At 44.8% G+C, this 21,426-nt stretch overlaps 2 protein-coding genes across 3 annotated transcripts in view; both read left to right on the top strand.

The window, feature by feature from the left end:
- NAA25 (N-alpha-acetyltransferase 25, NatB auxiliary subunit) overlaps positions 1-14,961 on the top strand; it is a 32,689-nt gene extending 17,728 nt beyond the window's left edge. The window contains exons 14-24 of one of the 2 annotated variants that reach the window (XM_074886799.1): positions 318-498; positions 1,113-1,212; positions 5,661-5,812; positions 6,083-6,208; positions 6,518-6,761; positions 6,985-7,108; positions 7,472-7,534; positions 8,013-8,110; positions 8,334-8,444; positions 8,882-9,028; positions 11,666-14,961. In XM_074886799.1, coding sequence (XP_074742900.1) covers positions 318-498; positions 1,113-1,212; positions 5,661-5,812; positions 6,083-6,208; positions 6,518-6,761; positions 6,985-7,108; positions 7,472-7,534; positions 8,013-8,110; positions 8,334-8,444; positions 8,882-9,028; positions 11,666-11,788 — 1,469 coding nt within the window. In that variant the 3' untranslated portion in view covers positions 11,789-14,961. Of the gene's footprint in view, positions 1-317; positions 499-1,112; positions 1,213-5,660; positions 5,813-6,082; positions 6,209-6,517; positions 6,762-6,984; positions 7,109-7,468; positions 7,535-8,012; positions 8,111-8,333; positions 8,445-8,881; positions 9,029-11,665 lie in introns of both variants that reach the window. The other variant, XM_074886798.1, reaches the window with a different exon arrangement.
- Positions 14,962-15,715: 754 nt separating this feature from the next.
- ERP29 (endoplasmic reticulum protein 29) lies at positions 15,716-21,021 on the top strand. Its single transcript, XM_074886791.1, has 3 exons — positions 15,716-15,899; positions 17,811-17,949; positions 19,111-21,021. Exons 1-3 carry the CDS (start codon positions 15,777-15,779, stop codon positions 19,611-19,613), a joined length of 765 nt encoding a protein of 254 aa, XP_074742892.1. The 5' UTR covers positions 15,716-15,776; the 3' UTR covers positions 19,614-21,021.
- Positions 21,022-21,426: the final 405 nt, after the last annotated feature.

Here is a 21,426-nt window from a genome sequence, read left to right as displayed (position 1 = left end):
AGGACTCATCGGGGCAGGTTGCTTCTGCAGTGGGCTCATGTGTGAGGGCTGTGCTCTCTGCAGACGTGAGCTAGATATTCCCCATGAAGAATTATGCCTCCACCTTTCCCTCAGAGGGCAGCTATAATGCCGGGGTGGGTGATATGTTTTAAGGGCAGCAGCGTGGCTGACGAACGCCATCTGCATGTTTAAATGCATGGAACCATTTTGAGAGGTGTGTAACGTAAGGAAGCATCAGTGCCGAAGTGAATTGTGCCATTGGTGTCCAGTGCCTCTCTCTGACTATGCCTGGCTGTGTGCTTTGTCTTTGTCACCAGGTGAAGAGACGGCTGTGTGGCAGTGCCTAACTCTCTTAGAAGAAGGGTTGTCTCATAGTCCTTCTAACGCTCAGTTTAAATTGCTGCTCATTCGAATCTACTGCAGGCTTGGTGCATTCGAACCTGTTGCAGAGCTGTATTCCAGCCTTGATGCGAAACACATACAGCACGACACCATCGGGTGGGTAGTATATACTGAGAATAATTGGTGGTGGTGACCCTCCAGTAACCAGTCCTGAGATCTGCAGTTTCCTTTGCTACCAAAAGTTAGCAGATGATCAGATTTTCTGTAAAAGTGTTTTGGAATTTTGTGAGACACATCTACTAGAGTATGCTCCCCTTCTTGTGGAGTATCTTTCCTGTATGATTTTAATCTGTTTTGAGTTTTCAGAGTATTAACTAGGGGGAATCTGAAAGAAACTTGTGAAATGTGTATCTTGATGCCAGTCATAGCTTGGTGTTCCAGCTTGTGTAACTGCTCAGCAAAGCTTGGAAGCGCTAGTTAAAACAAACACACCAAATGGCCTTGCCTTGGTTAGGTAAAGCTCTTGCACCCTTAACAAGGTGGATGGAGGAACTCTGAGCCCCCACATACTGTTTTTAAAAAAAGAATTCCTTCTGTTCCTTTTAAAGGCCTGAATTTTAGTACAAATGTTGTGAATGCCCTCTGTTCAACCTCCAGTCTTTTCATTAAAGCTGGACTGTGCTGCAGTTCTCTGTTCAGAGCTGTGCTTGAAATTCAGGTTTCCCCAGGGTTGTGTGCTGATATCTGACTTGTGCTGTGTTGTGTTGCAGCTATCTTCTGACGCGCTATGCAGAGGCACTGGGCCATTATGCTGCTGCATCCCAATCCTGCAATTTTGCACTCAGGTTTTTCCACTCCAACCAGAAAGATGTAAGTTGAAAGAAACCTCTGTGTCTGTGTAAGAGAGCAGTATGTCAAGATGCCTTACAGAAGTCTGTGCCCTAAGTATGGGCTTGCAGAAATGTAGTGGTTGATAACATGATAACCACGTGATAACAAAGAGGAATAATACGTGTTTGTAGTAAAGGTTGCCTCAACCTCTGTTTCTCGTTACAAGAATTTGTAACTTACTGTTACATATGGTTTTGCTTTAGCTTTCTATTTATAAAAGCCAGTTTTAATGCTCCTCAAAAAATTGATTATGGTATGATTACTTTTAAATGAATGGACTGTGATTTTATGCAATAATTTCAGTGAAATGGCATGTGAAAAATAAGTCCTGGTGTCATACAACTTCTAGCATTTGGGAAAGTCATACAGCAGCCAGGATGGTGGGTCAAGGTGATGATGGCATAGTTATGAATCTTTCTATGACAGTCACCGAGGCAGTGTGTTTTAGTGGTGGCTGTCCTGGGCACACAGGGGTGGGGGGGAATGCACATCACTTTAAAAGGTAGGGGAAGCAGAAGGAACAAGGTGGGAGGATTTCAGAAGGTAAAAACTGAACCTTGAAGTCTCAGCTTCACTGAAGGTAGAGCACAGCCCATGACTAACTGCATTGTTTTGAAGTGATAGGGATTGAATTTGAAAACCTGGTCTTGTGCTAATGGGAACTACCTGTTTTATTCAGTTTACCCCTAAAAATGATGTGAATGAAAAGAAAATTGTCTTGAATGAGAGTGTTGGGACTGGAATGGAGGAGGTAGTGAGGAGAGAGTTCCTGAATTTCTCCAAAGAGTTCAGGTGCTTCCTAAAATGCGCGCCATGCTCTAGGCATCTAGCGTGCTTGTAGCTTGCTGATTAGTAACTGTACTTGTCAGTAATCTTACTTGGAAAGTACACTGATACATTCATAGGGAGAATAGCAATTCTGTTTCAGAATTCCCAAGGAACCCATGAAAAATGGGCTAAGTAGGAGAACAGTGGAACAACACATTTTTGAAGCCTTGATGGAAATATATTGGGCAAATAGGAACAAAAGTAGTCCAGAACTGCGGCAGGGAAGTATATGCATGTCAGTCCATCTCCCTAAGACTTGCAAGGCAGTCCCATTCTGAGAAGTGGGAATATATCCTGTATATTCATAATTTACAGTTTGATCACTGTTGAGAGGTAGGTGAAGAAAATTATTTTTACTTAAGAAACAAAGGTGCAATCCAGTTGTAACTCTTCCAGTCAGCCACTGGCTACATTGGCTCCAAAGGCTCTGCAGTCATACAACTTGCTTTCCCACTGTCCCAGCAATAGATAAAAACACAGGACTTGTCTGTGCGGAATAGTAAAGATGCTAAAGGTGTTCACACGATAATGCCTCAAAAAATACCCTTCCTCTGCTGGCAGCCCAGGTTATTCCCATGTACAAGATACTAGCTGCCATTTACCTGTGCCTGGAAGGTAGATGCTGAGTTACTGACCTGTGTCTGATGCAGAAATTTTACTGAAGGGAGCGGGATACACAGAGGAGCACGTGGATTGTACGATGGGAGCTCGTTCTTGTCTGCTTCCCTCATTTGCTTGTTGTTTAAGCACTGATTCTACTTGCTAAGAGTCTTTGCATTCCTGGGTGCGATGTTTTGTGCTGGAGTGAAGCCCTGGATCCAGACAGCTTTCTCCTACATGTCTATTGTTGGTAGTGACAGCTTTTTTTTTCTTTTAAAATGAGGAGTAACTTGTTCAGTCTTGTTTAAAAGTCATTCGGTGGATGTTAATGAAAAGCATACCTGGAACCAACTGTCTGAATAAAACGCGTGACTGATGGGTGCCAGGGGAAAAAAAGTGAACCGAAAAAATGATTGGGTGTGATTTGTCTGCTTGGGAGCATCAAGAAATCATCTTTCCGTGGAAAACAATCTGAAGTAACTTCAGGTGAGGTTACCGTGGAAGAAGGTTGTTCCCTTTGGCATGAATGATAAAAGTGCTTGCAGCACAGAAGAGCTGGTTGTCTCCAGTAGCTCAACATCTGTACCCAGATGAAGACAGCCACGTTCCAAGTGCTGTTGCCAGAAGAATGCTGCTCGGCTCGTGTTCCAGAAATCCCGACAAGGCAGTGCCTGAATGCTTTGACCTGCCTCGCTACTGCACCTTAGAAGGTTGAAATTGCAAGAGGGGCAAAAGTGGTGCAATCAGCATTATCCAGTTCTTCATGCGACAAGATAAGGACGTGACTCTGGAACCCACTCACATCATGTCTCATCTTGGAGACAGTATTGCAGCCGAAGGACCATGAGCCATTGTTGATCTTGGGTAGCCAAACCTCTTGTGTGTTCTGGACGCTTCCAGTGGTTATCACCTTAAGATCCTTTTAGTTGGGAAAAGCATCAAAAGCCGTACTAATTTGCAAATAGCAACTGACCTTTAAACCAACTGTATAAGGTGCAAATTGCAGGAGGTGAAGGCTCAGTTCAGGGTACTGCTCACCTGGGATGGTGGCATGGCAAGAGTGGAGATGAAAAAAGGGATTCCTTACCATAAGTCCCAAGTATCACAAGGTCAGAATCTGCTACCGGTTTCTGTGCTGCTGTGGTTCTGCTGGGGTTGCCCCTTCGTACTCGGGGTCCTGATACCAGCTTCCCACTCAAGTCCCTTAATGACATCTAGCTGCAATGTTAAAGGAGGACTATCCTTTAAAAGTTACCTTTTCCATGGGTTCGATACTGCCTGCTCCTCTCTAGGTTGGTGCTTAAGACAGCTGGCACGTCTGCTACAGCGCAGAGGACGTGTCCTGTGGCACGCTGTGCGTGGGACTCTGCCTAGAACAGGAAGTGTGGGATATAAACGAAGTGGTCTGGCATAAAAATATAGCTGCTGATTCAGACTGATTGCTTTGGATAAGTACGTGTTCCTTCTGACTTGCTGAACTTAACAGCCTGGAGTGAATCCTGTTTAAGAGTGGGTCTCATGAGTAACAGCCATCTAGGATGCTGTGCAGTCCCCACAGTATTTCTGCTCTGGGAGAGGATGCCAAGGACAGGGAGGAGAGAGAAGGCAGTATTGCTATATTTGGCCAAAACTAAAAAGGCAACTTTATCCTTCTCAAGATAGTCCGCCTTTAAATATGCAGAATCACAAGTAATCTCTCTAATTTTCTTGTGTCCGTCCGTCTTTAATTTCTCCAGATACTGCAGGCAAACAGAACACCAACGTGTCCTATGGGGATTTAAAAACCACGTCGATGCAGTTGAATTAGCACCCATAGCGCAACCCCGCAGCCTGACAATGAACTCTGCAAGGCTGTTTATCAGAGGGTATGTTGTTGAATATTTGGCATATTTTTTTCATACAGTGCAAATAACCAAATTTCTTAGGGAAAAAAGAGCTACCTAGAGGACATTTCTTATTTTGGAGGGGGAAAAAAAAGGTGGCTTTCATCTGTGAGTGCTAGCTTCTAGTCTCTCGGAGCCTTCCGGACAGGTTAAGTCTGTTAGTACCATATAAAGTTCAGTTAACCAAAGGCCTTTTTTGGTGCCTCTCGTCTTCAGTGCATTTCATAATCTTGTTCAGCAGAAAATATTTGATTTGCCAGAATTTCTCAATTGTGGAGCAATTCTGATGTAAAAAATATAGCCTTTTGTCTTGACTGGGAGCATAAATAGTTCACTCTGTCTCTACAGCTAGAAATTTTCAATAAAATATAGTGCTTTTGGGGGGCTCCTTCGTCATACTAATCTCCTTCTGGAGATTGCTTGGACTGATGTGAAATATTAGTTCTGTGCCTTGTATTTATTGCTGCTGAGGGGAAGCAGACTATCCCATGGACCCTGAGTTTCCTTTGGTGTTTAGATTGTATTGTCATGTGTATACACTGCGTGATATTATCTTGTGATACTGTATTCAAAAATCTAATAAAAAAAAAAAAGAAACCAAAAAATGTGTGAGTAATTTTTTTAATATATGTTGCGGTAATATGTGATGCACATCCAAGTCAGCTCCAGAAAATCAGGGATATCTTTATTTTGCCTGAAAGTACATCTCACAATGAAACGATGATTTAATGATTTGAATAATGCACCTCAAAATTTTAAAAAAAGGAGGAGGGGGACGGGGCGGGGGGGAAGTCTTCTAAAATCATCTCTCCCCTCTAAATATTTTTCAGTTTCAGTGGTGACAGGAGCGTCATGTTTTAGTGTTGGTTTGGTTATTAAATCACACTGCCCGGTGGAGCATCTGGGCATTCTCAAATTAAAGTAGCAAACTGCCAGGGTGACCTGGACAAGCTAAAGTGCGAGCTGCTCCCAGGGCTTGAGCTTCTGCCAGATTCAGTACCTCTGGGTTCATCACAGCCACAGAAATGCAATTTCTTGGCAGTGACCTTGTTAAACTCCAGTTATTCTGAATTTATGGAAGTAACTAATACAGCGATGGTGTGTGTTTTCTTCCAGACCTCAGAATATATCATTCAAGCCTACAAGTACGGTGCATTTGAGAAGATCCCAGAATTCATTGCATTTAGAAATAGGCTGAACTCTTCCCTTCACTTTGCGCAAGTTCGCACAGAGCGGATGTTGTTAGACCTCTTACTTGAAGCAAACATGTAAGTACAGCAGCAGTAAGTGCAGCACGTGGAAAAAAAACTGGAGATTTGTGCATAAGCAGAACCTCAGCCAAGTGGGAGCTTGGTTGCACTTGCAGGTCTTTGGCTGAAACCTGTGAGCTATGTCTCTGCTTCCTTCAGCATCCAATGGTGTAACATTTCTGACACCAGAAGAGTCGAACAGTGGAGAGAATGTGATGTTAGTGAGCTGTGTTTTTCGTTTCCACTGATCAGATGTTTGATTTTAATCTTGCTTGTTCTTACGTACAGATCAACCAGCTTAGAAGAAAGTATAAAGTCCATGAGTCTGAGCCCAGAGGAGGATGACATTCCGTGGAAAGATTTGCGTGACAACAGAGACCTGACAGTCTTGTTTAACTGGGATCCAAAAGACAGGTGAGTAGAAATATCCTCAGCTGTAGTCACACCTTTTACCTACAGCACACATGGCAAAGAAAATCCTTTTAGGGCAACCTCTGTATTTAAATGTTCTCTAGGCTGGCTAACTGCAAACTTAACAAGCATCATTCATCACTTCTAGCAGTGCTGCCTTTTTACGTATTAATACAGTTTTCTGAATTTCTGACCACTCCTTTCTCTTCATACAGTATTTGATAACCTTGGGTAGGCTTTTGTACCTGAGTGAAGCTTGCTACTTTGCAAAATTGAAGCATTTGCCTGAAAACATTTGGTGCCTTTCTCTAGGGACATTTCTGAAGAACATAGGAAACTCTCCCTGGAGGAAGAAACCATGTGGTTGCGAATCCGGTCTTTAACTTTAAGGCTAGTAAGCGGACTCCCAACTCTTAGTCACACTATTCAACCAAAGAACTCTGAAAAGACTGCAGAGAACGGCGTTTCATCCAAGATTGATACAATTCGATCCCTGCTTCAGCAGCTGGAAGCGGCAGTGGATTCAGGGAAGAAGTTTCTAGAACAAAAAATTCAGGTACCCGTTAAGGAAAAAGCTATCCCCAAATATTAAATGAACGTGAATGCAAGCAGAGAAACTGAATGCATCTTGTAACGTCCAGCGGGCTGCAGAATGCTCTTAACTGACCCTGAGTTTGTAGTGTATGAATCTGACTGAGAGATGTGCCAGAGACAAAACACTGTGTTCTCGATAAGGAAAAGCTGCAACACCTTTATCTTTTTCTTTGCTTCTTGCCTAGTATCCTGTCCTTGGCCCTCCTCCTACCCGAATGGCTGGCTTCTTCAGTAATGGCAGCTGTCAGTGCCAGACTAGCTTGTTTTATCTTGTTAGTGATATTTATGAACTAGATACCAATGGCTTAGGTAAGTGTTTGAGGGGCAGGGGTTTAACCAGATTGTCATGATGTGTGGTGGGAGGGAGCGAGGTTGGTCTCCATTTAGCTGGAAAACTACTAGGCCTTGGATGAGGTGGACCCAAACTGTTACTTGTGTGTTAACTTAGTGTCATTCAAAAAATTATCTGGGAGACAGTGCCTTAATTTAACGTTTTATGCAAGTCTTCATTTTTGTACAGTAAATGTCAATGTAATACCGGATCCTCTTTGAAAGCAGTTGCATTTGCTGTGACTGCTAACACTAAATTACATTTAAATGCCTCGTGGTTTTCTGGAAGCAGAAAATACACAAACTTGTAGTTTATAGCTACTTTTTTTTTTCTTTCAGAAGATTCAGCAGAAATCCAGGAGAGAATAGGGAATAGTTTCAAGTCTTTAGTAGAACGACTAACAGGTAAATGGTAATTCAAGAATAAACACTGGTGACTGTGCTGTGAGGATGTGCTGCTGAGTGTGCTGCAGTTATGGGGAGTGTGTTAATGCATCTGCAGATCCCTTTGAGAGATACTGGAGATCAAGGCTGAGACTGCCCTTGGCTTGTCCGATCATGAAGCTGTTGCATGCCGTGGAATGTCGTTATGTCCTGTCATTTCGCTATCGCAGCCTGGTCTTACCAACTGTTGTCTCCCTGGGACTTGGTTCAGGTGTGCTAATAATAAATGGTGTGGAGATACTGTCTGTAATGAAATACAATTCAGAGGAAACTTCAGAGCTAGACCTTCTCGAGAGGCTTTGGCCAAATTCATCATTAACTGCTTAGTGCTCAGCCCTCTGACAGCTTTGCACGCTACCCTGAGATACATACTGTACAGAAAATATGCGTTTAAGTTGATCTCTGTGTCCTGAATAAGGTTTTTCTTTTTTCTTTTCAGACTTGTTCAATAAATGTAAAGGTGATTTGATTGAAGTCAGAGATGACACCTTGAAAACTCATCCAAACCTGTTAGAAAACCTAGTCTTCTTTGTTGAGGTATTCTGTTTTTATTTGAAAACTAGAAATTTTGGAGTACTTTAGGGTAGAAATGTTGGGACGAAAACACCGTGAAAGTTCTTTGATCTCAGTCATTCATGAAAGCAGAGGGGTTTTTTGTTGCATATTTTAACTACTCTGAGTCTTACCAGTAGGAACACTAAAACGAGTTTAGAAGCCTCCTGTAAATGCAACTTGTAACATACTTGTACCTTTTTTCCAGACGATCTCCATTGCCCTGTGGGTATCAAGTTACTGTGACAGTGTCCTCCGACCTTTTAAATCCAACCTGCAAAAAAAGAAGAAGAAAAAAAAAGAAAGCAGTGTAGCTATGGTAGGGACAACATTTCTTTTTCTCCCCCACCCTCAATCCAACAGCATACTTATAATGAAAGAAAAATGAGGATAGATAACGTGTTAATAAGCTGTTTTTCATAAACTTTGCCTTGTAAGGCTGATGTGGGTTAGAGATTACTCAGTGCTAATTTTTGAAACTCCTTTTCTATTTAAAATCACATGGTGACGTGCCACATCTCTGACATCATGTGACAGCTTTTTAATAGGGAACAGTTTAGAGTATCACAGGCCTTGAATGCGCTGCAGTGAACTTGTTAACTGGTGATGTTTACCTGGGTGGGTAGATTATAGCTTAGCACGGTGGGGGAAGGAATAGAATGATAGACATCACAAAATGAGTTGTCATATAGAATAGTCATTTGAATAGACATTAATATGTGTCTATAAATTAAAAATATGTGTTTGCTTTTGTAGCCACCTGTATTTACACATTTTCTGGATTATGTTACTGAACTACAGACGTTAACTTCCAATGTAATAGATCACATCAAAGGGCTTGAAATAATTCTGACTGCACTAAAACTTGAAGAGCTGTCCCTCAAGGACACTCTGCTTTTACAGGTAAGAACTTGTGGTGGTGTTTGTGTGCTCACTGCATTGGTGTGTGACTGATAACGACCTGTACGTACACGCTTATGGGATACCTTTGTTGAAAGCGAAAACATTTTCGCGAAAATGTTTTACTGGAAGGGAAAAAAAAAAAAAGGAAAATGAACAAAAAGCACCTGTTATGATTGACTTCATTGCTCCTAACCAGAGGTTAGGGACCAGACTGCTAGAAAGCTTAGTTTTAGACTGGTAAATTGGGGGGGGAGGGTTTATCATGACACAGTGACTTTGCCTCATCTGATCAGCTCCAGCTCACTGCACAGAATAATCTCAAGAAATGAGATCCCAACACAGGAATTTTAAAATATTTTCATTTTGTGTGATATATTAGTGAAGAAAAACTTAGAGTTTTAACATTTTGTTGTCTGTGATATGACTTATTCTGTTGTCTGTATTTTGTGTGCCATAATGGATGTAAAATACTTATTCCAGGAAAGATTTGAGATTCATCTACTGCTGATTAGTCACTTCCCTGGAAACAATTACTTGATCTTTAGAGAAAAGCAAGTGACAACTTCCCCCCCACCCACCCCTTAGCTATATAGGGAAAACCAAAGGCAGGAGTAGTAGGCACTACACACGCCAAACCTTATGCCACATTTAGATATGTGAAACATGGGCCTAATGAGGAAGCTTGGCTTTTTAAGCCATTGCAATCAGAGTTAAACTTTGGTAGACAAGTTAATGTTACTGTCATAAGGGATCTTCTAACAGTTCAGTACTTAATATGACTGGGTTTATTTAAAACAGCGGTTGAGATCCTGAAAGTATCTTTGAAATAGTGTCAGAGTCCAGCTAAAAAGCCTAGAGGTGACTGAAAGCATAGAACTGGAACTTGAAACACAGGTGGGGATCAAAGGTGCAACGTAACAAAGTGGTGGAATAAGCATCATTTTCTGATAGACAGGGGAGAGGGCCTGGGGGGTGGCGAGTCGTGCCCTTGTCGAAGGAGGATTGCGGATTCCAGGAGAGAGGTTTGAGAGGGTAGTTGTCTCCTCACCAGTATTAATTTGCAGGGTAGGAGAGACTGAGTAGGAGAAGGCAGAGGCAGAAGTTGTGTTACCCAGGACCCCTACAAACTCAATTAGGAATCAGCATTTAAGACAAAAACAAGTCTCCGGTATATTTATCTAAAATGGGAAATTTGTCCTATAGGGCATTGGTGTTCAGGTTTGTCTAGGTGGGAGATGTGAAGGCTTTTGAATTGGGAAGGATTTAAAAGCTGCACCCATCTATTTCAGAACTACACTTCTGTCTACCTAAGCTGCTGTTAGCCAGCTTGTATTTTTTTCAATTAGGTTGTCCTGGTTTTTTTCATAGCACATTATTTAAAATTTCCCTTAATCTCATTGCTGTATGAGGCTGATGTAGAAGTATCTCAGATACACATTGAAAAAAACATACTGCAAAACCTGATAGAAAGCAAGGAAATCCCCTTAGACTGTATTTAATGCAAATTTGAATAAAACCTAGAAAGTACACTTTCTTATTATCATCAAAGAATCTTCACTTTAAAGGGGTAAGACACTTTCAGGTAATTGTTGTTCTTTGTAATTTCTGGTGCCTCACTGAGTCAGCAAATTCCTCCATCTTCCCTTTGATGCAAAGCATCGAATTACTACTACACAAGGCAGATCTGGAAAAAGTGACCATTAGCACATGGATTTGAGCAGAAGCATCTGTGGGAGTCTGCAGCTTTTCCTGTGTTTGTCCACGGTGTTTGCTGTTCTGTTTGTTGTTTGACATTGTTGCAGTAAATCCTGATAAGTGCACTCTGTATAGCTCTGCTCAGACTTGGAGCTATGTTTGCAGCTCTGTGTTTAGAGCTGTTGAAAAAGTCCTCTTGCTGCTGATGGGAGATTTTTCCCACTCGGGCTGTGCCTCACAGACTGTTCTGTTCGTTATCTGTGTCTGCAAATGGCGTCCTGATAGCAAGTCACCTCTTGACAGGACAGTGTTTATGGCTGCTGCTGTGGGTACCAGGAGTTGCTCTTTCTGCATATAGAAATACAGCATCGCTCATGATGGGTCAGTGCTAACCTCCCCTCTACCTGCAGGAGCCACACCAACAAATCTGCACGGTGGTGGCTCCTAAAAGCCTTTTAGCCATGGGCATTTTAGAAAACAACACGTTAAAGGGCATCTGATCCCTTTGGGAGGGCTAGAACCTGTCCCAGGTGCCGCAGCTCACCGTGCTTTGGAATTTGGTGTAAGAGCCTCTTTGCTGGTCAGTGTTCATTTGGCGTTTGACTTCAGTTTTCTGTATAAGAAATTCTCTGCTTTAATAAGTGCGGACTACAATAAAATGCTACACGCGCTCTCGGTTTCAGCCACAAATACTTTGCACGAGGATATTTCCAGAAGTTTTGAAGAAAAGCTAATGTTTTACCAGCCCTGTCTGGGCAATATCTGCAGGCATTACTGCTGCTGAGGAGGTGCTGCTTTTTCTGTGCTGATGACGTTCACTTTGTAAACTTGCACTGTGGTCCTCATGAATTTCTTATCAGTGTTTGAGGTGGTGGGGGAAGTTTAATGGGAGGATTTAAAGAGTTGCTGTGGAGTGAATGATTTCTCTTTTGCATTTTGCAGGAAGAAAAAAAGTTTACAAAGACTGTGCAAGGGAAGGTCCAGAGCAGTTACCATCACTCAGTTCAGGAAATTGGAGAGCTGCTGAAAAAGAGACTCGATACCATTAAAAAACTAAAGATTTGAGAAATGCATCCTTGACAGACTCCACAGGGGAGTGACACCAGAGTCCCAGGCAGAAGCAACATCCAATATACCATCACTTTAATCCAGAACTTCCTCATAATGCATGAAGGACTTAAAATCATAAACCAATTTTTTTAGGTATTACAGATGTATTGAGCTGATTTAAATTATTGTACATAAATGAGAAGCAGGGACCCTTATCGGGGTTTGACCACTTTTTATACATGTTCATAAGTTTATTGCAACAGGAGAGAATTAACTTTCTTCCCTTTTGATCTCTAGAAACAACTGGAGATGGTCTTTAGAAGCAGCAATAGAAATCCAGTGTAAAGCATATATCTCAAAGGAGCTGTATTTTCATCACCATACAGTGTTTATAATTTTTGTATGGTCCTTGCCTTAGAAATGCAGAAATTGTAGATGCCCGCATTCGGCCATCTCCGGTGAAATGAGCCCGTTTTGGAGCTGCCTATTTTGTCCGCAAGCCACCTGGTCCCACTGAATGAATTCAGTGTGTTGGTGGAGCAGGGAGAGGCGAGGCTGGGCTGGAGGAGCACCCTCTGCGTCCAGCCTGCCAGCGGAGCCCAGCCCTCCGTCGCAGGAGGGAAGAGGTGCTGTCGGTGTACACGCTGGTTGTTTTCACCGTTCGGAAAAATTTGCAAACCTGATGAGGAGCAAACTTGGCCATTAAGCTTTAGAGAGAGAGTTGGGAATCAGTGTTTCAGCAAAAAAAAGACAAAAACCAGAGACCTTGTATATAATAGGTGCAGTGAAGTCTGACACTGCGGTCTGATTTCGTGTCAGTTTAATGTAAAACAGCAATCATGACTTTTAAAAAGTGTATTTAGATTACTGAAACTTTAAGACTTAAATATTTTAATAGAAATTAAATCCTCTTGGCTTTGGTTTTAAGTTGGCAGAGGTAACTTTTGCTTCCGCTGTGGTATGAGGCTGAGAATACTTTTTGTAACTGTATGCTTGCTTTTTGCAGTTATCTTTCATTATTCAAGTACTAGCTCATTAGGCATTCTGGTAGAAAGTGCAATCGCATCATCTGCTCCCACTGAATCTGCATTTCTGCTGGGTTTTTTCATTTTAAAGGAGTAATGCAGCCTAAAATTGGTAGGGGAAAAAAAAAGGTATATGTACCTGCAATACAAGGGACAGGTCAGACTTTACAGATTCCTCATCTTCTGATTTAAAGCAGCTAGTATCTGAAGTCTATATTTAAAGTTTTAAGAGAGCTGACAATCCTACCTTTGTCATCTCTTCTGAGTATGTTTTGTTAGTAATGCTAGAATGTTGATGAGAGTATTTTTTTAAAATAAATCCCCTGTATAAAAAAAAAAAAAAATACACATAGCTGCTCTTGCTGGATTTAGTTTTGCTTTCCCCCATCCTGAAAGGGAAAGAAGAATGTCTGCAGGTTGTCTAAATTGTAATGGATGTCCTGATGGTTTAATTGCAATGTCTGGTAAGTGCTCTGGGCTGGAGGAATACCAAAATGTGTTAAGTCTGTTTTATAGTAATACTTTTCCTGAAGAAAAAAAAAAAAAAAAAACAAACAAAAAACAACAACAAAAAAACCCCACAAACCAACAACTGAACTCTTCTATGTTGTATAGAAATACTTTTTTTGAAAGAAGGGTGCGCTCCTTAAATTAAAGCAAGACTGATGGCTGAGTTGATGCTTTGAAATGTGTAGGGTAAGTGGAAACAGTCCCATTGCTGAGGTGCTGCGGTTCCTAGAGAAGCACTGAGCCAGAAATCTGCACTGCCCCTTGTCATTCGGAGGCAAACTGCTGTTGCTGAGGTTCCTGCCCCTCTCTCCCCTGTGGCAGTGCGGCCACCAGCACTGGATGTAAAGTTGACAGAGCCTCATCCAGAGGGGACGGTGCAGGGGCTGAGTTACACTGGAGTTTCCTTCCACCTGCTGCTACAACAGGTTGAACTCAACCAGTCGTATCAATAAGCAATGGTGAAAATGTAAGTGAAGTGTAAGGTTAACGTAACGAAGCTTTTTAAATCCTCCCATGTGCCTGAAAGCAGAACTTTGCTTTAAAAAAAGGTTTTTCTGCATCAGCTCCCTTAAAAGCAGAATTGAAACTGCTGGGGGGGTGTGGGGTGTGGATGTGTGTCATCTGAAGCAAAGCCCGAGAGAGGATGGAACCATGGCTCGCTCTCGCTTCCCGTCGCAGCGTTTGGCACGGCACAGGCCCAGCGTTGGCTGGTCACTCCAGGCATCCCCGGGCCAGCATGGGGGAATACTGACTGCGCTTCAGTGTTAGCTGCTGCCCCTTTCCAGTTCCAGCCACTGGCAAACGATGAGCTTGTCAAACAAATAAAATTTTTGGATTACTCTGTGTTTTATAAAACCAGATGCCATCTCTTCACAGCTGTAGTTTCTCTATAGGAGGAAACCATGTACAAAAATGACTACATACTGACTGTTTGGTGGCTAGGGAGAGGGAGAATTTCTCTCCCCCTATAAATTGTGTACAGTTAAATATATTATATATTTCTTACAAAAGAGCATTTCCCCTCCAGAATATGTCCCACAGGGACCTGATAAGGAAATTCAAGCTATAACCCATTGCTGCTGTTCCCCCTCTTCCACTCTTGGGATTTTTGTTTGTTTGTTTCAGATATTATTTTTTTTTTGGGTGATGAATTGAGAAACATACCTAGAAGAAGCTACCAAGACTACTGTTTACAGACTGAAAAAATACTGCTTTTATACTACTGGGATCATGAGCCACGATCCTTTTACAGATTTCCTCAGCTCTTCTCTTTGCTTCAAATCAGTGTCCGATGTAGATAAAGGTCAGAAGTCTCCTACCCTGCTTTGTCTACATACAGGACAAAATGTACGATGCCTGTTTGTGTTGCCCATCATTTTTGTACTTTTTAACTGTTCAAAAATTGCATTTATATTTTGCAGTCATTGATAATCATGACTTTATTTTAACCGCTAGTAAGCTTAGAGGGGACTTTTTTTTGTTGTATCTGCAGCCTTACCTGAATTTTCTCTTCCTTGATTATTCATTGTTAATTTATGACTGTAGAAGATATGTATGCCTCAGCCTTCTACGGACTTAAGTGACACAACTGCAACTGATCTGCTTTAAACTGGATGGGTTTATAATTTATATAAAAGTCAGTTTCGTTACAAATCAGTATTGCTGCCTCTCATTTTTCTGTCTGGGTGCTCTGGAAGTGATGGAAGTGCTCACCTATGCTCTCTACCTTTGCCAGCCCCTTGGTGAAGCCAGATTATCCTGGTGCAGGGCAAGCAGAAAATCCAGTTACCTGCAAAGAGGGAGGATGGAGAGGGCGGGGGAGAAATGCTCTTTGCTTTCCGCCTGCAGCCTGGGTTCAGAATGCTGTCTGCTGGGGGACGGAGCTTGATGTGTCTGTTCTTTTGACATGCTCATCTGTCAAGCTGTTGTTCAGGCTTTGTGCAGTTTTGCGTGCACTTAACCCTGGCTTTCGGGTATAAAGTAAGGGCTGGCAGTGCATGAGGTATCTCCTCCAGCAGCACAAAAAAATGTGGCAGTGCGATGGCAGGGGCTACCCTGCCTGGCCCGCTGCTGTGTATGAATATATCTACCACCAGCCGCTCTCCGCGCACTGCAGGCTGTCCCGAAGGCCCGAATCCGCATTCTGCCCTTCCGCCCGCCTTCATCTTTCTCATTTTGCAGCTGGAAGCTGCCCACTTGTATTTATTTTGCTGGCGGCAGCAGCCCTCCCCACCCCGACTCCCACTCCGCGGGCTGTGTCCCCCGCGGGAAGGGGCTGCCCGTGCGCCCTGCCCGTTCCCTGTGCGGCGTGGAAGCGTGTTCCACGTTACCTCCGCGGACGCGCTGCTCCCCACTAGCCCCCCCCTCCCTAGGTCCGGCCCCGTTTGGCCCCGGGGCGGGGCGAGCCCCCGGCGGCGGCGGCCGGCGATCACGTGGCCCCGGCAGCCCCGCTCCCTCCGCGCTCCGCCATGGCTGCGGCGGCCGCCGCCGGCTCCCTGCTCCTCTGCCTGCTCGGCCTGGCGCTGCCCGGCGGCAGCAGTGCGCTGCACACCAAGGGCTCCGTGCCCCTCGACGCCATCACCTTCTACAAGGTACGGCCCACACCGGCGGCGCTGCCGGGGGGGAGCTGGCGGACCGCCGCTCCAGGAGCGCGGCGGCCATGTGCACCGCCCGCAACAGGCGGGCAGCCTCGGACGGCCGGGGAGGCGGCGGGGGAAGGGGGGAACCGGGGGTGCGGAGCGGGCCACGGGGGCAACACCGCACCCCGCCCCCCCCCCCCCCCAAATCCATCCATCCAGCACCGGCGCGGGGGAGCGCGCGGGGCGGGCGGAAGGGCCGGGGCGGTGGGCCCGCCGCGCTCAGCCAATAGGAGAGCGGCGGCCGAGGCCGGCAGCCAATCAGCGCAGTCCAAGTGGAGCCGGGGCGGCGGGGCAGCGCGGCGGCGAGGGGCGCGGGGGGCCCGGCCCGGCCCGGCCCGGCCCGGCGGCACCAGGCCCCGCTGCCGCCGCGGCTCCTCAGGTCAGCGCCGGGCCGGCTCCCCGCGGCCCCGGCCGCCGGTCAGGGAGCAGAAGAGCCGCTGCCGGTGACCCAAGGGCAGGAGCGCGCAGGGGAGCGGGTCGGGGCTCACTCTACATGGGCCGGTCTCGCAGCTTTTTTTTGTTCATGAAAGAGAAAGCAACAGGCTTCCCAGACTGAGGTCTTGCAGAGGTATTTTGGTTTGGTTTTTTTTTTCCTCCATTACATCGCTTCGAAATGAAGGTATATCTGGCAGGATTTTGATGTCAGTAGTGCTGTGCCAGGTGCCGAGGCCCAGCCCCAGGCAGATGGCGAGGCGCCGGTTGAAAGGGACTGGTCGGGTGGCGGGATTAAAGCCTGTGCTGCGGCGGCGGGAGCTGAAGAGACAACGATCAGCTGAGCCGTTTGAAAAGTGTCTGTCCTAAACACACCGCTCAGGCGTCAGCAAATGCTTCTTGCCACATGCCAGCCCCCTGCTTGATTTTTCTGCTGTGACAAAACCATTTTTGGTGTTTTCCACGCTCCGGCACTCAACAACCCTTAGGAGCTTCCAGCAAGAAGAAGAATTTGAAGTAATTGGCAGAATGCTGCAAGAGGGACTCTAAAAGACGAGCAGAAATGTCAAAGCAGTGAGACTCGCCATGCTCACTGCTTACCAGGACAGTAAATAAAGTGATCAGCAAGCTCAGGGCTGAAGATTTTGTTAGCTGTTGCAGGGAGCTGTTGTGTCAGTGCCTGAGCGGTGCTGGCAGTGCACTTTGTAGGTTGAGACCTGTGTTGCAATGTGGCTCTGTTCGCCAGAAAAAAGATTTTGCAAGGTCTTCTCCTGGAGGAAGAAAAAAAAAAAAAAAAAAATCCCAAACCGGGTGACAGATTCCATTTCCAAGCTCATTTGAAAGGGCATTGTCTGAGCAGAGCAAAATACAGAAGCGAAATCAATTAAAATTTCCGAGCTCATTTGAAAGGGCATCATCCGAGCAGAGCAAAATTCAGAAGCAAAATCAATTAAAACAGGAATTCTCTGTTTACAGAACAGTTTACAAGCAGTACAGCACCTCCAGCTCCTCCGCTCCCTCCCCTCGCAGCGAAGAGCTGCAGTTCTCATGCCGGGACCCTTCTGAGTGACATTAGATTTGGCCTCTCTCCTCTTAATGTCCCACTGAAAATTGTTTAGCTGATTTCCCTCCAAGATTGTAATCAGATTTGCAATAAGCAAATCATGTATCATTAAAGGCATTATCAGATCCCCCAAACCTACCACGTCCCATCTTTATCATCTGGTGTAGGAATACGTACGCCCAAAGCTCAGTCTTCCCTCCACACTGCAGTGAGTCATTTTTGAAAGGCCATAATTATAAAATTTCCCTTCTCCCTCTGCATCTACTCATTGCACGGGAAAAGAACAAGCTAAAGCAACCTGAGGTGACTTGGAGATTGTTCAAGCCTGAAATGTTAAAGTTTTGTCTTTTTTTTTCTTCTTGTTTTAGGTAGTTCCAAAGCATAAGTTTGTCCTTGTGAAGTTCGATACACAATATCCGTACGGCGAGAAACAAGATGAGTTTAAAAAGCTGGCAGAGAGCTCAGGCTCCAGTGAGGATCTTCTGGTGGCTGAAGTGGGAATATCAGGTGAGGAACTCTGGACAGATTAGTGCAGTATGGGTTGGTGTGGAGGGAAAAAACTTCACTGCAGTTTCTGATGCAAACAGGCTCTGAGGTAATTCTGACAGTGAGAGCTGAGATGGGCCCGGCCCTGTCAGGCCAAAGCACGTGCTCTGGCTGGGCGCGGAGCTCTGCCACCCGCCACGAGCGTGGGAGTGAGCGCTGCTTATCTCCTCTCGGCTGGTTAGTGAAGTGACTCAGCCCACGCTCCTAAACTGGATGCCACCCTCCTCATTCATAGCACTTTTTGTCTTTATTTTTTTCTTTCCTTGCTGAGAGAAACCTTTTTGTCCATTTCTAGGGAACGGGCCTTAACAGAATCACGCTTTAGGCACAAGGCTGGTCAGACAAAGCATATGTGATGTGATTAATTCATTGTGGCAAACCCTCCGTTAATTGCTGGTGAAGCACAGAAAGTGGTCCTTGCGCTATGGCTGGTGTAACTTGATGTTCTTGTAATTGGCTTTAAGAGAAAAGAGTGGATCGCTGTCACCTTACTCGCTCTTGCTTTGTAGGTAGAACTAAGAATTTAAGCTTACAGGAATTGTCAAACTGGGAAGTTTCACCCACGCTGACATCTCTAAACACACATGGATTTAGCTAAGTAACATAGTTGAAATCTCTTCGTTATGTTTTCTGTCCTCAAGAGTAAATGCGATTTATGTAAAATGAGAAAATGTCTTGTAGCTTGGCATGCTGTCAGAACTAAAAGATGTAAGTGTAAACTCTCCGCACATAGATCAGGAAAAAAATCCATTTAACTATAAAACCAAACAAAAATGAATGGATAGAGGAAAACAAGGAAAAAAAAGGTGATTAATTCCCCATAAGGAGGCTGGGGTTTGTATGTAGAGGTCCTGCCGATGTCTTACGCTGTCACAGTCACAGCAAAGCACCATTAGAATCTTGTATTTTTCTCTGGAAAACCTAATGATGGTTTGCCTTGCACATACGATTTTCTGGGGTGTTTTTGTTTCCCCGTATGGCATTTCCTGGCAAAGAAGTTATTAGGACGTGTTGAAACTCTGGAGACAAATATTTATCAGTTTGTGTAGGAGAGAATCCTAAATTAATTTTTTGTTTTGATTAACATGCTGTGCTTTTCTGTGTTTCGTTTTCTCATGGCAGATTATGGTGATAAACTGAACACTGAGCTGGGAGAAAAGTACAAGCTGGATAAGGAGAAGTTTCCTATTTTTTACTTGTTCCAGGATGGTGACTTTGACAATCCCTTACCTTACAGTGGCCACATCAAGGCCGGGGCTATTCAGCGCTGGCTGAAGAGTAACGGCATCTATCTGGGGATGCCAGGCTGCCTGAAAGAGTACGACATGCTGGCCAGCAAGTTTGTGAGCACCACTGAGAAATCAGAACGCCAGTCCCTCCTGAAAAGGGGGCAAGAGAGTTTAGAAAAAACAAAGGAAACCGAGAAGAAGTCAGCTGAGCAATACTTGAAAATTATGAGCAAGATACTGGAGCAGGGAGAAGAGTTTGCTGCTAATGAAGTCGTCCGAATCACAAAACTGATCGAGAAGAACAAAATGAGTGATGGAAAAAAGGAGGAGCTCCAGAAAAGCCTCAATATCCTTGCTTCTTTCCTGAAGAAGAATAATGAAAAAGACGAGCTCTAATATGTCGGAGAACTTTGTACAAGCTGTGAAACACTGTCAAGAGTCCTAACCAGTTCTCCTTATGCAAGCAAACTTCCCGCTGACTTCAAGAGAGCAGCAGATTTCCTTCTGGTATTCTCAGTTTAGAAGATCAAGAGGAAGACATTCCTTAAAAACACAGTATTCTAAATGTTGGGAAAATCACCTTAAAGCAAGACACCAGTGTTGTGTAATACTATTCAATAACAGTGTTAAAGTAGAGGGAAAAAAAAAAAAAAGCACTAGATTGGCCTGAAGCACATTCCTGGTGGTTTTTACATCTGTTCTCTGACAAACAAATAACAAAATTCAGTCTCACATTCCATCTTATGTGTTGTAAAAGGTACAGATCGGGTGCCCCTCACATCCCCACCTTTCCCTGTTCTTAGCGTCCTTGGGTTTTATGCTCGTTAATCTACCCTTCCTCCTACCTTTTGTTTTCCCAATAGGGCTCCTTCTCTGAGCCTTGGTCTCCTTACCTGTTGTTGACTAAGAGACCTGAAGTTTCCTTTTTCTGCCTTCTTCAGTGGCTCCTGTCTCTGTTTGGCTTGGGTATCAGCCAGATGCTGGCAGGCACAGTGAAGACAGGTCCTCCGCGTATCAGAACTTGCCCCTCATCTTCTGGCCGGAGCAGTCGCCTCAGCAAACACTCTCCTGAAATCCTTAGTGGTACCCTGACAGAGTGAGTAATTTGAGCTCTGAGCAAGGGCAGAGTCTCCTTCAGGTGCTATTACACTTAGTCTCACCAGTTGGTGCAAAAACGTGTTTTTTCAGAGGTAAATTTGGGTGAGTTTTCTTATGGCTGAAGAGCACATGCAATGCCTGTGTGTTTTGCCTGTCCTTCCTGTCCAAGCTTCATTTCCCAGGTTCAAAATAAGGGGGGTGAGACCAATAAGGACATTGGAAAGTCTCAAGCCATAGTTAACACGAACAAAATATTTTCTCCAGCCTCCTCTTCCGAAGTGATTGACACTGTCGAACTAAAGCTGCATCAGCATCTGGTAGTTTTAAGTATTTGAAAATGAAGTCTTGTAACAGGAAGCAGAAGAATTTGTGCCCTTAGAAGCCCCGTCTATAGAGTTTTAACGGAGATGCCTGGCCCAGGGATCAGGTCAGTCCTCAAAACTTGCTGCATGTGCTGTTCACGCTGTGTGGATTCAGACGGCCACTGGAAGATGCTGAACTCCTGATCAGGGTTATAGAGAGTTGAAAAAGAGAAACACCCGAGTGTTTTCCATTAAGACTATGCTTTAAGCTAAGCAAAACTGATTTCTGTGGGAGCTTTGCTGCCTTTTGAATCCTGGGGTGGGTACAAGGAAGCAGATACTGCTGTGAGATAAAATGTATTAATAATGCTATAATTAAAAAAAAAAAAAGTGGTTCCAGTTAATAGCCGCTTCTTAAACTGCTTTCTAGAGAAAGTGCTGCCGGTGTCAGTGGTTAGAGGGGAAGGCAAAGGCTGATCAGCCAGATGCCACCTAGAAGCGAGAAGCGGTGGGAGGGTGCCCCTCGGGCCCGGCGCTCTCTCCCCGTTTGGAGGGGAAGAGGCAGGACCCCAAGCAGGGCGGGCGCCGGGGGACAATCTCTACGAGGCCTGGGTGAAGACGCTTCCCGCTTGGCTCCTGAGGAGAGGAGCCGCCGCCTCACGCCGGCCCCAGGAGCCTCCGAGGCGCTGAGGGCCGAGGCCGCCCCGCGCGCCCCCTCAGAGGCGCCGCCGCCGCCCCCCGCGCGCGCTCCTTAAAGCGGTTTCCCGCCCCCGGCCGCTAGTGGCGTCACTGAGGGGCGGGAAGCTAAG

This window comes from Strix uralensis, chromosome 17 (assembly GCF_047716275.1).
Source record: "Strix uralensis isolate ZFMK-TIS-50842 chromosome 17, bStrUra1, whole genome shotgun sequence".
NCBI classification, from domain to species: Eukaryota; Metazoa; Chordata; class Aves; order Strigiformes; family Strigidae; genus Strix; species Strix uralensis.
Note: the sequence above shows the minus strand (reverse complement) of the source record. Positions and strands in the feature narration are given on the sequence as shown.